This window comes from Podarcis gaigeae, assembly GCF_964106915.1.
Source record: "Podarcis gaigeae genome assembly, chromosome: 4".
Lineage (NCBI taxonomy): Eukaryota > Metazoa > Chordata > Lepidosauria > Squamata > Lacertidae > Podarcis > Podarcis gaigeae.
The window spans coordinates 49,643,078-49,658,164 of record NC_139677.1 but is presented as its reverse complement, the minus strand read 5'-3'; the positions used below and the strand labels follow the sequence as shown (position 1 = coordinate 49,658,164).

General features: G+C 40.1%; 1 protein-coding gene and 1 long non-coding RNA gene across 6 annotated transcripts in view; one reads left to right on the top strand and one right to left on the bottom strand.

Moving 5' to 3' along the window:
- Nucleotides 1–7,865: 7,865 nt before the first annotated feature.
- On the bottom strand, nt 7,866–9,283 carry LOC310842585. 2 transcript variants are annotated; one of them, XR_014563243.1, is made up of 2 exons: nt 9,184–9,283; nt 7,866–8,222 (listed from the first exon to the last, which is right to left on the bottom strand). It is a non-coding gene; the product is annotated as an uncharacterized lncRNA (long non-coding RNA). The 2 variants fall into 2 exon arrangements; XR_014563244.1 differs by lacking the exon at nt 9,184–9,283 and adding an exon at nt 8,959–9,047.
- Nucleotides 9,040–15,087, top strand: part of MED14 (mediator complex subunit 14) — a 36,986-nt gene continuing 30,938 nt past the window's right edge. For 3 of the 4 annotated variants that reach the window (XM_083734171.1, XM_083734170.1, XM_083734168.1), the window contains exons 1-3: nt 9,097–9,602; nt 11,565–11,591; nt 14,941–15,046. In XM_083734171.1, coding sequence (XP_083590297.1) covers nt 9,421–9,602; nt 11,565–11,591; nt 14,941–15,046 — 315 coding nt within the window. In that variant the 5' untranslated portion in view covers nt 9,097–9,420. Of the gene's footprint in view, nt 9,603–11,564; nt 11,592–14,940; nt 15,047–15,087 lie in introns of all 4 variants that reach the window. The other variant, XM_083734169.1, reaches the window with a different exon arrangement.

The window sequence follows — 15,087 nt, the reverse complement described above, 5'->3', positions numbered from 1 at the left end:
ACATTGTTCTGTGCCCAGTTCTAACAATGGCCTCCCCTAAAAAAAGCATGGGGGGTGACACAGTGCCTCAGCTCCCTGGAGCCAGCGCATATGTGTGTGTGTGTGTGTGTGTGTGTGTGTGAGAGAGAGAGAGAGAGAGAGAGAGAGAGAGAGAGAGGTTTTCTAGGTTATATGCAACTGAACAAATAATTTGAATAACCCAATGAATGAGTCAATCCATCCCACAACTGTGACATGTTCTCCACTTCCTCAAGGGGTGAACAGTTCAAGCGAAGCTTTAGTTTCCTTTGGAGAGAACACTCCTATAACAGGCAGCAATCCCACTTACTCTGCATCAGATTTCCAGTGAGAGCTATTGCACCCAAAGGTACTTTGTCCCCCCCAAATCACAATTCCCTCCTCTTTCTCTCTCTCTCTCCACCCCACCCCCTTAATTCAACCTGCAAACTGGATCCAGACTGTTTCTGTTGAACAAGTGTCGCCTTCCCAAACTTTGATGACTGTTGCATTTCAAAGTTCCACTCTCAAAAAATCTTAATATTATTTTATTTATTCTTTGGCCCCTTTTAAGGAACTCTTTATGAAAAACCAAAGTGATAGATGCATTAACAGCAAAAGTCAAATTCCTAACAATATACATAAAATTGCTACCCTCAGGTATGAAAGGAAAAAAGGAGAATAGCAAATCCCTTTGGTATATAATATGTATGCTTTGAAAGGCATTTGGTTACCATAGTAATATGAATTATACAAATATCTCTTAGAGGTAAATTTGCTTTGTGGCAAGTTATTATGCACTAGTCATTTAGTGGTGAATGTGATGGGTTCTTCCAACCTCAGGTTTTATTCAGTTCTGAAAGAAGCAGTTCATATCTCAGTGCCAACTTCTATCAAATAAATTATATTTTACCTATTTGCTTTAACAATTTCCTTTTTAAACAATAAATAAATTACAATATTTCCCCATTGTGGCTGTATATTGCAAATATAAACAAAAGAAATTGTCTAAATATCTTTTCATGCATCAGCATGTAAAATAACAATTTTCCCATGCTCTCCTAATTTTAATTTTATGACTAAAATGTATACATAGATGCTTGCAGAAAGAATTGGTCTGTGCTTGAAATGAACACTCTTTGAATTCAAATATTTATTAATTTTTAAGAACTCTTATTACTTAAAGTGTGTGAATTCTAATGTTTTTAAAATAAAATGAAACAGTTCTGTATTTACACCAAATGACGGATCATGTAGGAAAGGAAACAGTAGGAGGAAATCTGCAGTATTTACAAAAAAAAAGAAAGAACAACTTTTACCACTGCTTTTTTTCTGGGGGGGATGCAGGCGTACACATACCCCTAAACATTTTGTGAATCTAAGTTTTGCCTCATTGAGGGGCAGTATTTCAATATGAGTAGGAAAATGAGAGTACCCCTAAACATTTTTTTTAAAGCAGTGAGTTTTACAAAAATGATTACAAAAGGTTTGTAAAAGTGTCCATAGTTGAAAAGCTCACTCTGGAGTTCAGAGCAAATGCGGGACATTTTGCTATTGTGTTGCAGCCATTTCAGTACAGAAGCTGCAATTCTATTCTATTTTGTTGGGATAAAGGTGTGTAAGTGCTGCAAATGGAGGTGCCTCGAAGTCCACAATAGAATTACTGCAGGTAACTTTTAGACACTTGAATTATTTGTGCCCACAGGAAAAGAGCGGAAGAGAGTGTTGAGTGTGTGAGATGAATGAGTCACAAGAAAATCACTGGCTCTGTGAAACCTGAGCAAGTAAAAATGGTTGATAAAAAGCTGATCAGGTGGCAAATCACAGTTTAGATCTCAATTCCTTCATCTGTTGCAGAAAATATACTGCAGCAGAATGCGATTGTTGGCTCCATTTGTTGTCTACCTTATTCAGAGCCTTGTATGATTTAGCACCCAAAGGTAGCATTTTCAGTCGCTTCTAGAAATTTCTGCAAAAAATAGTGTTTTTTTCCTGTGAGGACGCATACCCCTAAACATTTTGTGAATCTAGGTTTGGCTTCATTGAGGGGCAGTATTTCTATATGAGTAGGAAAATGAGAGTACCCCTAAACATTTTTTTAGAAAAAAAGTCACTGAAAAAAGGTAAGTGATTAAAAGCAGCTCTTAATGTTGCTAAGTTTTGAACCCAACCACATACATGCCTGATTACCAGCCTGTGATCATCCTTATGAAAGGAAGGGGCATCTCTACAGATCTGGGTCTCCAACTGCAACCATGGTATAATATTGTTATCAATATAGGGGACGACCATTTTGCACACGTCCTTTGAACTCACAACAGTGCACACGATCCAGGAGAGGCTGCTAATGGGGGTGGGGAAGGGAAGGCTTATGCGTGCTCTCCTGACTTGTGCAATGACACAGAAAGCAACCTCCACACAAACGGGGGGGGGGGGTTGCCTGTATTTTAGATTACAATGCTTTTAGTTTATGCTTCACTTTCAGCAGTTTTGAATTAGATAAATGCTGTAAATAAGTGTATAAACAAGTTGCCTCCCCCCAACTGCAAATTGGAGAAAAAAGATTAAAAACCTGGTGCCTCACAAAATGCTAGGAACAGAAGTGTCAGTAAAATGCGAGTGTGAAGGAACCCAGAGCAGTCTTTAACCTGTAAAGTCAAGGACCTGTATATTCTAGGATATTCATGTTAAGAGAAATCTATTGGTTGCAGGGTGGGGAAGCAAAAATTAATTTCAGCATGGCTCTGCAACTTTGCGAGTATATTGCATTTGAAGGTGTTAAAAGCATTTCAAGTATATTATCTAAGTTATCTTTACATCAACACTGTAAAGTAGCTGTTTTTTTATAATTGTCTCTAAATTAATGCTGTTTGGGTTGTTATCTTTATAGTTAGTCCAATGGTTCAAAAAATATACTTGGCAGTGTAGTGCCCCAAAAGGGGCATGAAAAAAGATGAAAAAGTGTGCCTACAACAATCCTGGCATGTAGGCCACTGTTATCACAGACTGCAAACATTGCAGAGATCTCAAAGCCTGCTTAGCAGATAAGAGGAAGTGAACAAAGTCTGTGGCTGCAAATCAAGTGTTATGTCAGTAGAATTCTCTCTGTCACACTATCTCATACACACAGAGAGACATGTAGCGCCCTAACATGTGGAAACATGCAGCAGTATGCCACGGAAAAACACATGCAATAGCATATTATGCACAACAGCATGCCATGTGCATTTCATATGGAGCAGTACATAAAACAAACATACAGTATAGTGTATTTGGCAATGCATGCACCAGCACTTTCCCCACATTAGAAAGTTGCACATTTTATTTTTTAATAGGCAAAGGCTTCATAGGGAATTTGTGTCTCCTATATTTTGTTAGACTCTACCACCAGCCCCAATCAGCATGGAAAGGCATCAACAGCCGAAGCTCTTTCTATTACAAGATCTCCATATTCACATCTCCTCTCTATAACCCAGTTAAGCCAATGTAATTCATTTATAAGACTAACATAGCAGAATCTGAAAACCGCCCTGTAATGCTCAGATAAAGGGCAGTATAGATATCATCATCATCAGCTGCCTTCATTATTCACAGATAAGCATGCTTATTTGGCAATATGTTCTACTGAAATCAATGCATCTTAGTACCAAGTAAATGCTCTTAGGACTTAGGTGCCAAACAATTTAAATCCAAGTGCATCGGCTTCTCTAGACTATGGGCTGGTCTAAGGGGGTGAATTTGGTCAGCAGCAGTTAAATCTTATCAGTTTCCTTTCTAACTTGGCCAAGGTCACAAGACAGAATATTTACAGCACAATCCGCCTCCTGCTACTGGATATATCAGAATTACACGCCTCTCCCTGGTGTTTCCCCCAATGCATACAGAATGGATTCTAGCATATAGCCTAACCCCCAGATCACCTTTGCAACTCACAGCGTCATAAATAACTCACAATCATTGCACTTACCCAAGACGAACCATTAAATATTTCACGCAAATACAGGCACTCCTCCTAGGACATAGACATTACTTCCAAAATACCTAGTTTATAACAACTATTATAGTACCTTCTTATGTGGTTAATTAGAAACATGTTCGAGATAGGAAGTTAAATCAAACTTACAGTGTGAAGGGACTTATACAATTTAAAGTGAAAATTCAGTAGTATTGTGCAGACTTCCTTATACAGTGGTACTCAGGTTAAGTACTTAATTCGTTCCGGAGGTCCGTTCTTAACCTGAAACTGTTCTTAACCTGAAGCACCACTTTAGCTAATGGGGCCTCCCGCTGCCACCGCGCTGCCGGAGCCCGATTTCTGTTCTTATCCTGAAGCAAAGTTTTTAACCTGAAGCACTATTTCTGGGTTAACAAAGTGTGTAACCTGAAGCGTATGTAACCTGAAGCGTATGTAACCCGAGGTACACTGTACTGCTATAATGTGTAGAACTGCTTATCACATGGGAACTCCTAATGGAGTGGATTGCTTCCATATTAGTTAATGGGCTGATTTAGGCCAGTATAGGTGAAGATGGAGAGGCTTACAGTGCAGCAAGTTTGTTTCTCCAAGCTGTCTTTCAAGTCTTGTGAACCCCCTGAACTTTTATTCAGGGAATTTGTCATCTGTGCATGAGCAACAGATGTAGGAAATGTACATACTTCAGCTTAACCATGGCTTACAAATGGCCATAGCTTTTCAAATAAGATAGAAATTGATTTGAGGGAAAGCACATCTATCAGAAATATTTCTCAAGAAACTGCATTATGTTTATGGATTGTGGCTAATGCCATGTCTACTTGGCTTCAAACATCAGTGGTGAGAGTGCACTGGAGCTGGAATAAATGGTAATAATGTGTACACAATGACTCTGTTTGTTCTGCTGGAAGTTGAATAAGATTTCTGGTCTCTTATCACCTTGTATAAGGTATGCTTCCTTCAAGATTTGGTGTTTTAAACATTGCCATTTTCTATTGTTGTCCTGTCACTTTGGGACAAAAGCTGTATGCATGGGGTAAATTTTGAAGTGTTCAGCACCTTGGTGAACTAGATTAAATGGTTGGACAGGTTGGTTTTCTATGCAGTTTTTTTCCTTGTTCTGTGTAGATTACATATAAATTTAGTTCTATGTGGGCAATTGCTGTAGCATATTGTTCGGTGTGAATGTGGTTTCAGTTGAAGAAAGTTTGTTTAATTCAGATCTTTGCAAATTTTATTCCTACTAACCTCTGTAGGACCCAGGCAGGTGGAGGTCATATTAGCACCTGCACCAGATGCTCCTACAAGCACAAAAACGCCCCACATCCTTAGGAGTTTCTACATGAGAATCATTTTTGTTTATTACACCATCACCATTTAGAAGTGGCCCCAAGTTTGGCAATGTGGCCTCTTCCGGAATGAACTAAGAAAAGCAGGATATTATTGTCTTTTTTTGTAAGAAGTTTTATTGACTTTCTGTGTAAAAAGGAGATTCTGTTCCGCAATCTACTCCTCACAAAGCCGAGCTCTTCCTTAATCCGGAAAACAAGGTTTTATAAGTAGTTTCTGATATTAACAATATGTGTCAATATGTGTTAGTCAGAGGCAGGAAGTATACCCCCACCATGTTTATAGCACAATAAAAGCGTAGTTGTTTCTTAGGATCCAGCTCTTTCTCCTTGAATGAAACATTTTTGTTTGGGGGCTATGACATTATCTCAGCACTCAGACTACAATATTCTGTTTTTAACTATTCTGTCCTCCACTGCAGGTCTTCATAAGCTTGGTAGCAATTGTTGGTTGGGCCATTAAAAAGTAATCCTGGAACATGAGTCACTTCTGTCAGCCCAGGCAGGAGCTGAAAACTGGTTTTGTCTGTAAAGATGGAGACCTGAAGTTTATGCTAGTTAAAAATGGAAGAAGAAATCTATTATAGCCTGTATTTTACTCCCATATTCTCTGGTCAAAAACCACCTTGCAGCATGGTTAACTGCTCCTGCCACCACTGCCCCCGTTCCATTATATGTAGACTGCCTATTGTAATGTTATCCTTCAGTCAGAACGTGCACGACTCTTTCTAGAATCTGGTGGAGGGAGCGTTTGAAATGATTGGATAAGAAGTATTATACTGTTTATATAGCACCAGCAGCTGCCAGCAAATGATAATGTTATTCTAGGGGGACATTTTCTTTTTCAAACTGCCATTTCAAATATAATTGCATCTGAATTTCTCAGTATTTTCAACAGGCACCAATAGGTAACTAATTTACTGCTAATGTAAAGAATGCTCTATTGTACATACAACAATCACTTAACAATTGACAAACCAATAGTTTGTGACAGCAAACTGAATATACGAGGAATAATACAGTCACTAATGGGCCCCAATTTGTGACATGTTATACTACATTTCTTTAATATTAAAATGTTTATAAATAATTCTAAATCGCATTGCACAAACTATGTAGGGAGACACTTTTAATAATAAATGATTGTTACAGTGGGAAGCATAAGGTTATCTCTCTCTCTCTCTCTATAGATAGATATAATGGTATGTTGAACTAACACTTAGAATTGCTAGAAATTTTTCTGACTTCTTGCATCCACAAATTTATATTAAACCTTTAATATAATTTTACAAATGAAGGTGGTACTGAGGTAGAAGTTTCTAAGTAATAAGTTCCCTTCTTGGCTTAAAACCCTTAGCCAATCTTATATATTAATGTTGAATATTTTCTGTTTATATTATTTTACTTACTTTTAAAAAGCAACTACAGGAATTAGTACAGGGTTGGGGAACCTGTGGTCCACCAGATATTGTTAGATTCCCTCTTTCCTGATCATTGGTCATGTTGGCTTGGTCTGATGGGAGCTGGAACCAAGAGTCTCAGTATAGGGAGTGGGGTTGAATGTTGAGGAAAAGTGGGAGGAGATCAGAGAACTGGAGGATGCCAGCCTGTAAGAAGGTTCTAGTGAGCAGGGGATAGGAATCTAGGACCCCAGGAGGAGTCTGAACTTAGGGTCTTAGGGCTTAGGACATAGAGCTCTGGATCCAAGGGAAAGAACAAGTGGATTGTCAGAAGAACAGCCCACCTGTGTCATTGGATACCCTAAACATAGTGTGACCACCTGTTGAGGTATCTCAGGGACCTTTCTCTGTTAGTGAAGAGTTTGTTACCAATCTGAAATAGGGCTGTTGTTTTGTGACCTGTCTGAAACTGTCAATTAATATGATGATGATAAATATTTTACTAGTGGTTGGTTTTGTTTTAAACTGTATTGCTTTTGCCATTGTAACACATCCTGGGATCCTATAGTGAACGGCGGATAAGAAATCTAATACATATAATAATACTGCAGATGAAAAAAGTAAGATTTAAAACGTGTACTTGGATCCAGTTTTTGAAGGATTACCAGTTCCCAAATGAACCTGCCTGATTGTTACTTTCAGAAGCCCTTTTCTGTGTACCCCCTGCCAGCTGAGCTGAGGTGGCAGGAGAAAGCAGCTACTCAGTGGTATTGCCTCAGTGTGGGATGCTTTATGCTGGCCCACTGCCCTGGTATCAAGTTTGATGAGGCTGCATAATGAGCTGCCTAAGGCAACTTCCGAACTCCATGGCTGATGAGAGATTTCCATTTCACACTTGCTATTACACCACACCAACTCACTACAAGCAATTCTAAATCACACTCCACAATAAAAAAATACTATGGAAAGTATTAATTTATGAAAATATTTCTGCTTTTGAAGGGGTCTAGTTGTTACTGCAAGATGACATGGCTTGTTTTATGCTGGAACAAGCCCATTAAAAAGCTAGAAATACTCAGGGGTAAAATGGAAGTGATCAGCTGGAGCCTGGCAACCTAAACAGTACCAGTATATATGGTTTTCCCCCCTGACAAAGCGTCTTTAACTGTTGCATGATTTGCAGGAGCGGCTTCTCTTCCTGTCAGCATGAAGAATTTCAGCCTGTTCTGAAAGCTGTTGAAGGTACAAGAACTGTCAGGAGAAAAAAAGGAGGAGCCGCAACCTCTTCTTGAGCCAGGAATTCGCCTAGCACAGCCCGCTTTAGGCCTCTTGTGACTCTGCGGCGCCTCCCTCTCTGGCGAGGGCTTCAGACAGACGAAGGCCGGTAACGCCAGGCCGCCCCATTGCTTTCCATAGAGCCTATACTATCGAGATTGAAGAGTAAAGTCGTAATTCAGATGCCTGAAGAAGGAAGTTCCGGTTCCTGTTGGCGCTGTTTTCTCCCTGGAGAGGAAATGAGAGTTGCCAAAAGAAAATTAGAGTTTCTTCCGTCTCGTAAAATAGTAGTAATAATAATAATAATAATAATAATAATAATAATAATAGCAAAAACGGGAGCTTATGTTCTTGCTACTCAAGTTTCATTTCGGGTGGGAAATGAAGTCGTAGAAGCCATAGTTTTAAGCATAAAGCAGTGTCATTATTTTCATTATTACTCAGAAGCTCCATAAAATTCAATGGGGCTTCATCCCAATTTAGTGGATAAGGAATTGCAGCTAAATGCACAATGCATCTCCGTGCAAGTCAAGGCTTCCTTGTGCAGCAGTGCTGAGTGTGCGCTGGGTGATAGATCGGTTTAGTTAATGTTTATAACTCGCTTTTCCTATTAGGATAATAGCGAAAGTCGCCTACATTAAAATAACTCAGTATGACGCAACATAAAAATAAAATCGCACGTTTAATTATTTGTTTAAACGGGCGACGATTTAAATCAATTTAATTGAACACTGTAACTCGAGAGTGTTTTGCATGGGAGGGATACCATTTCTGAATGGAAAACGCAAAACGCAAAACGACCTCAGTCCATCTTCAGCCTGCAATAAAGATCTGCGCTTACAGGGCTATTGCTAAGCAACTTTCGGATACGGCAGGCACCTCCCACTTGGGCTTGGTAGTCATGCTATGTTAGAAAGATGAAATGTATTTCTACGCCGCCTTTCATTGAAATGAACGCTACTACCGTTGGCTTCTTAATCGACAAGCCGCTGCCCAAACGCAGCTACATTAAAACTTGGGCTTCCGCCAGCGCTTCCTGTGAGCGGTTCTTTCTGACTTCCTCCCTGGGAGGCTAAAATCGAGCTCAGAGTGAACCCGGAAACTTGGAACCTTTTGTCAGTCTAATAATGGGTGACTAAAAAGGCTTCTTGCAGAGACGGAGGGAAGTCTATGATCCCGTGCAGGCTACCGGAAGAGGTTTCTTTCCGGTCCGTCGCTGTCCTGGGATTGCTTCCGGTGCGGTGTCCGCCCCCAGCAATGGTGGCGGCAGCCCCAGCAGCGGCGGCGCTTGGCGGCCGAAGAGGCGCGTTGTGATCGCGGCTGCTTCTGGTTGCTCGCGAGGGAGAGCCGAGCCGGGCGAGGAAAGGACGCCGAAGACCCGCTCTTGTCGGCCGGCCGGCTTGTTTCGGTTTCCGCCGAGGCAACGATGGCGCCGGTGCAACTGGAAAGCCACCAGCTGGTCCCGGCGGGTGGAGGGCCCACCTCGGCCCCAGCTCCCCAGCCTCCGGGAACGGCGGCGGCGGCGGCCAGCGCCGGCTTCCGACTCAGCACCCTCATCGATTTCCTGCTGCATCGCACTTATGCGGAGCTCACCGTTCTGGCCGACCTGTGAGTGCCCGGGAGCCCCTTGCCCACATACCTGCCTCCCCTCGCGAGGCTGTTCACTCTCCGACGGACCCGTGTTAGGCTTATGGAACGCCTCTTACCCATTCGCCCAGGAGGTCCTCCTCCTTTGTGGCTTGTTCTACGTGATGGAGAAGGAGGGTGGTGGTTTCGGGAAGCCTGATCTTCTGGTTCAGTTCGAATCTTCAGACTCTCTTCGCACGCTGTGACTCTTAGGTGACCTGTCTAAGAGTCATATGTACACCCCCAAAATGTAAAGGGTGAATAGAGTTAAGCATCGTTCAAAAACTTGAGTGTCATACATACAAGTGCATTTGTTAAAGAGCTGGAATTGATTCCTGGTTGAGTTTATGTTTGCTGGCAAACCTAATAAGGCATCAAGAAGATAAGGGCTAAGTCTTAAACTAAAACTTGTGTCTGCTTGGTTGGAAATACTGAATTAAAAAAATTCATTCCAGTAGCACCTTAGAGACTAAGTTTGTTATTGGTATGAGCTTTCGTGTGCATGCACACTAAGGTGTAAGTGACAAGGGTGCTGTGCTCCCAGTTGGATACTGTATTTTAGTTTGAAGGGTAGCCTCCTTTCACTGTAAGTCATCTGGATGGTACAGACCATTCTGGTCCAGTGCAAGCTGTTTGTGTGTAGGCTATTGAGGGACAGGTACCGTTGGAAGCATCCTATGTGTCTAGATTGAAGCAAGGCCTTTGCTGTCTTTGTATTAAACAGGTTTTTAAAAAGAAATTGTATTTATACTTTTCATGAAGTTTCTACAATCTCCTGTCACATAGCTGGAACTTCTGTGGTTGCTTTATTGTGGCCTTTTAAAATCACTTCCCATTGTGGCTACATCTTTGCAACAAGCTATTCATGGAACCATAGAATTGTAGAGTTAGAAGGGACCCCAAGGGTCTTCTAGGCCAACCCCCTGCAAGGCTGGAATCTCAAATATTGTAAATGATGGACAAAGCAGCACACCCTCTGTGTGGTCTCTGGAGTATTTCTTGTAAGTAACAGACCAGGTAATGAATAGAAGGTTGGTTGGATGAGATTTTTAAATAATAGATAAATAGCCTTATTGAAGTTAATAGCTTTAATATATTCACATCAACTATTTATTTAGTTTCTTTCAGGAATATGCTCAATTAGGTTGTTGGCTGTGAAAGTCAGGATAAACCAATTCCTTTTTTTTACATATGCATCCACATATAAATTAGACCTATAGTCATATCTGCAAATCATTTCAAACTTATTTGCATTTTAGTTAAGCTGCATTACTTTAAATGGGGTTAAATGGGTTCAAAATATGTTTACTCCACCTTAACTCGTTTGTGATTCATAGCACTAGCAATATAGGGCCCTCTACAAAAATATATTTCAATCTACTTTAAGTGTGATATTGTTATCTTTTTTCTGTTAATGCTTTTGTGGAAATATAACAGGCCCTTTTATTTACCTTAAGGTGGTGTGGATAAATGCTCCCAGAATTAAAAAAAAAAGTCAGTGTTGTAACTCAGCTTGTTTAAGCATCACAATAATACAGTGCTGTTAGTAATAGTAAAGACACAGGACATGGAGATCTGAAATTGAATGACTGCACGTTCACGCTTTATGATGTCAGTCACTTGTATTTGCACTGGTGTTGGAAAAACTTTTGGGGAAATCATCATCTGTTTTCAGTTATTTGGACACATGGTAGACATTTGTTTATTATCTGTGTGAAGAAGTTTGCAGTCACACACTGTAGGTATCTGCCTAAGATTTAAATGTACACCCCAAAATGTAAAATGTGAATGAGTTACAAGATTGTTTAAAAACTTGAGAATTATACAAGAACTATTGTCAGAGAGCTGAAATTAACTCATGCTTCCTGTTTAATGTTTTTGTAGTATTTGTCAAAACATATTAATTTGATCTTTTTTCACCACTCCAACTCCCCTTCCCAACAGATTACCAAGAAAAACAGATATGGAAAGGTGAGTAATGACAATTGAGGAGGATTTGTACTGAATTTTAATGAAATTTAGGTATTGAATCACTGGGTCAAATATTTCCTTTCTTTAACTTTACCTGAGTTAAAAAAGAATAATATAGTGCTTCAGTTTTATTAAGTGCCTAGTTTGAAATTCAAAACATTTTGGGATGGTTTACATGTAATGGCAACCATGATTTGATGCTATAAGAATGAGTCTTGTGGTTTTATTTCCCACTCCTGCTCAGCACTCTCGCTGGATGAATTTCCTCTGTAGTACAGATCCAAATATGCCTATGCATTCAAATCAGAAAACTATGGTTTGTGCTTTCCTCTAGATCAGGATTATTGGATTATGAAATGTCATATGAGACTTCACACTACAGCAGAGGAAAAGTCTATGCCAATAAAGGATTAACATTTGTGTAATGTGGGTTTTTAAAAAAATCCTATGTAACATTAGGGTAATTTGCACTGTAAAGTTTTCTGATGCCATAGAAAGTTATCTAATTTAGCAGCATCATTATTTTTTGTTACTTTTATTTAGTAAACAAAGGTAAAAACTTTGAAACTGCCAAGCTTGCCCAATAATGTATTTGCAATTGGCATCCATTAATTTTTACTGGAATTGTAGAGTTGGAAGGGACCACGAGGGTAATCTTGTCCAACCCTCTGTCCAACTTTTGCCCAGTGTGGGGCTCAAACCCATGACCCTGAAATTAAGAATATCATGCTCTACCGACTGAGCTATCCCAGCTTGTGGGGTGGACATTTTTCCTTATCATGGAATATCTGGAAGATCCATACAATAATAGAACCATTTGCTTGGTAGCAAATTGGGAGTCAGGTTTTCAAATAGAGAATGCATAAGTTTTATCCACTTCAGATAGAGTTAGCAATTGATAGGAGACAGACTTGTTTGTATATGGGTGGAATTACGGCCTCATGAAGATCCTGCTTCAGAATAATGCTGTGAAACTGTGGGGTTGCAAACCATGGTTGGTATTAACTGTATATCAATGATATATCTGCACAGAGTATGGTTAGGAAAATTAATCCACCTTTGCATCCTCTCCTTATAAGATAAGAAATAGGTATTACTGGTGTCCCATTATAAACATCAGCTGAGGGCAGAACTAACTGCCAAACTAAACCATAATCCCTTGTATGTCTGACATCTTAACCATAGTTAAGTTTAGGTCAGCATTGGGTCATGCAGCTCTCTGTGCCCATGTTCACTTGTATTCTTCGAGGATTTCTTCTAAAACTGAGCTTTGTAATGCATAGATATTTATCACACAGTTAAACCCTGTAGCAGTGTTTTGGCATTTGCCTGAAGGTGTAAAGGGTTCAATTGGGGCAGGACACAAAGTTGTCCCTTCCGAATCTCCAGGCTGCCACTGCTGATACTTGTCAATGACTGTAACTCAGCTCTGAAGAGTTTTTCCTGCTTTTTTTTAGTGTGGCTGCTTTAGGGAATGTTTTAATTAACTAGTGTGCTGTCCTTCATTGAAAATGAATGCTTGCAGCAGTGCTCTGGTAAAACTGACTAGCAAGTGAGTCCATAAATCTCCTGCATGTACTATTTTATTTGAGAAAATTAGTTAATTAGCCTCCAGTTGTTGTTTTTAGAGCTTAGCAATCTATAATCAATAAAATTAGATAGATCAAACATTACAAAAGCAGTGTCAACAAAATGGAAGGCAACTGCACACAATTAAACTACTTAAAAGACAATAGAGAAGAGGGTGAAAATAATTTATTTTCTACTAAGATACCAGTATTGAAGTGGTCTGTGAGACCTCCTGAGAAGCTGGTTCAAGAGCCTTGCTGTAAGCCCCATGCATAAGAAGAAGCAAGAATAGTGGTTGTTGCATAGGACACTGTCCAGAGGGGCAGACAAAGCAAGCGTTTCTCTTGGAGGATCAGGCCACCAATAACTGTTAGTCATTATGGCTATATAGTAATCCTTCCCATAGGCCTCTGGTTGGTCGCTGTGAATGGCAGGCTGAATCTGATAGGCCGTTGGTCTCAACAGGGCTCTTAGTTCACAAGTTCAATCATGAGTTTGACATGCTTCTTGCAGCCAAAACCTACCTCTTCTTTTTTTTGCATACTAAATAATGACCTTTCCTGCAACTCTACAAATCAAAGCCAGCAGAAAGCCAGCAGTTTAGATGTCATGTTTTCCACGTACAAGACATAAAACTTAGAAAGCAGACTATTAATATTTAAAACTTACAGTGTCATGTTGTGCATTTATATTGAACAATAAGTGGGCTAAACTAAAAATATATATACTAGTAATATGTAGCATCTGTATGCAACTAACTATGGGGCTAGTGCCAATAACTAGCCCCATATGATGGCTTTATTACTGAGCGTGTAATACCCAGTTGGATCGCATGCAAAACAGATAATTGCTTTGGAACTAGCTGGATAATCTGAGAGTTCCTTCAACAAAGTTGAGCATATATACATGAGACGGTCAAGTTAAAATCATTTTGGAGCTTCCTGCATTTTTATGCCTATATATAGGAACAGATCTCCTAAATGCTCCTGTTTATCAGTAAAGAGAGCATTAGCATTTTGTTACTATGGGGCATAGAAATCTTTCTTTCGCGGCCTCACACTAACTGCAGCTGTACATGTATTTAAGACAGTTTAGGGTGCAGCTCTAAAGCAGGCTAAAATTTGGTTGAGGGACATTTGGATGCAGTGTAAGTTCTTCTCTGTCAGAGAAGGAGGCCTATCAGCAGAATAGCACTTAACACTGCTGGAGGCCTCCAGAACAGCTGCAGGGAGCTCCATGAGTCTAGCTGTACTACCAGCAGTGAGCAAGGGAAACAGGGCATGTTGGGGGCAGTAGAATCATAAATGCCCTTGTTCCCTTGAAACCCCCTTTCCCCCCTAAATAAAATGGAGCCCTAGCTATGCCAGCATTGGCATAATGAGGTGCAGTGTGCTGCATTGTGAGGTGGGAGCAGGGGGAAGTAAAGCCCCCACCCCCAAAAAAGGAAAGGAAAGGAAAGGAAGAAAATCATAGAGCACCAGCACAGAAGTACAATAAATCAATCAATTAAAAAACTGGAAGCGGTAATAAAATAAAGTAAGGGGGTTGTGTGCATGTGAGTGTGTGTAAGAGTGTGCAGGCAGCCCCTGGAGGGTTCACCAAGAGTGAATGCAGACTTTTGGCCAAAAGGAGTTATCTAATGTGTCCGATTGCAATGTTAGTCTAGTATCTCATTCTGCATCTGGAATAATTATTGGCGTATCTGATTCCCCCTTTCATGTGCTGCTTTTTTCAAAATAATTGAACTACAGATTTTCTAATGCAATTTGCTTCTTTACAGAAAAATAGAAATAGTGCAGTTTGCAAGTCGCACACGGCAGCTGTTTGTCCGATTGTTAGCCTTGGTGAAATGGGCAAATAACGCTGGAAAGGTGGAAAAATGTGCGGTAAGTTTGATACTATTCATTAGCTCTCAGCTGAAATTTAC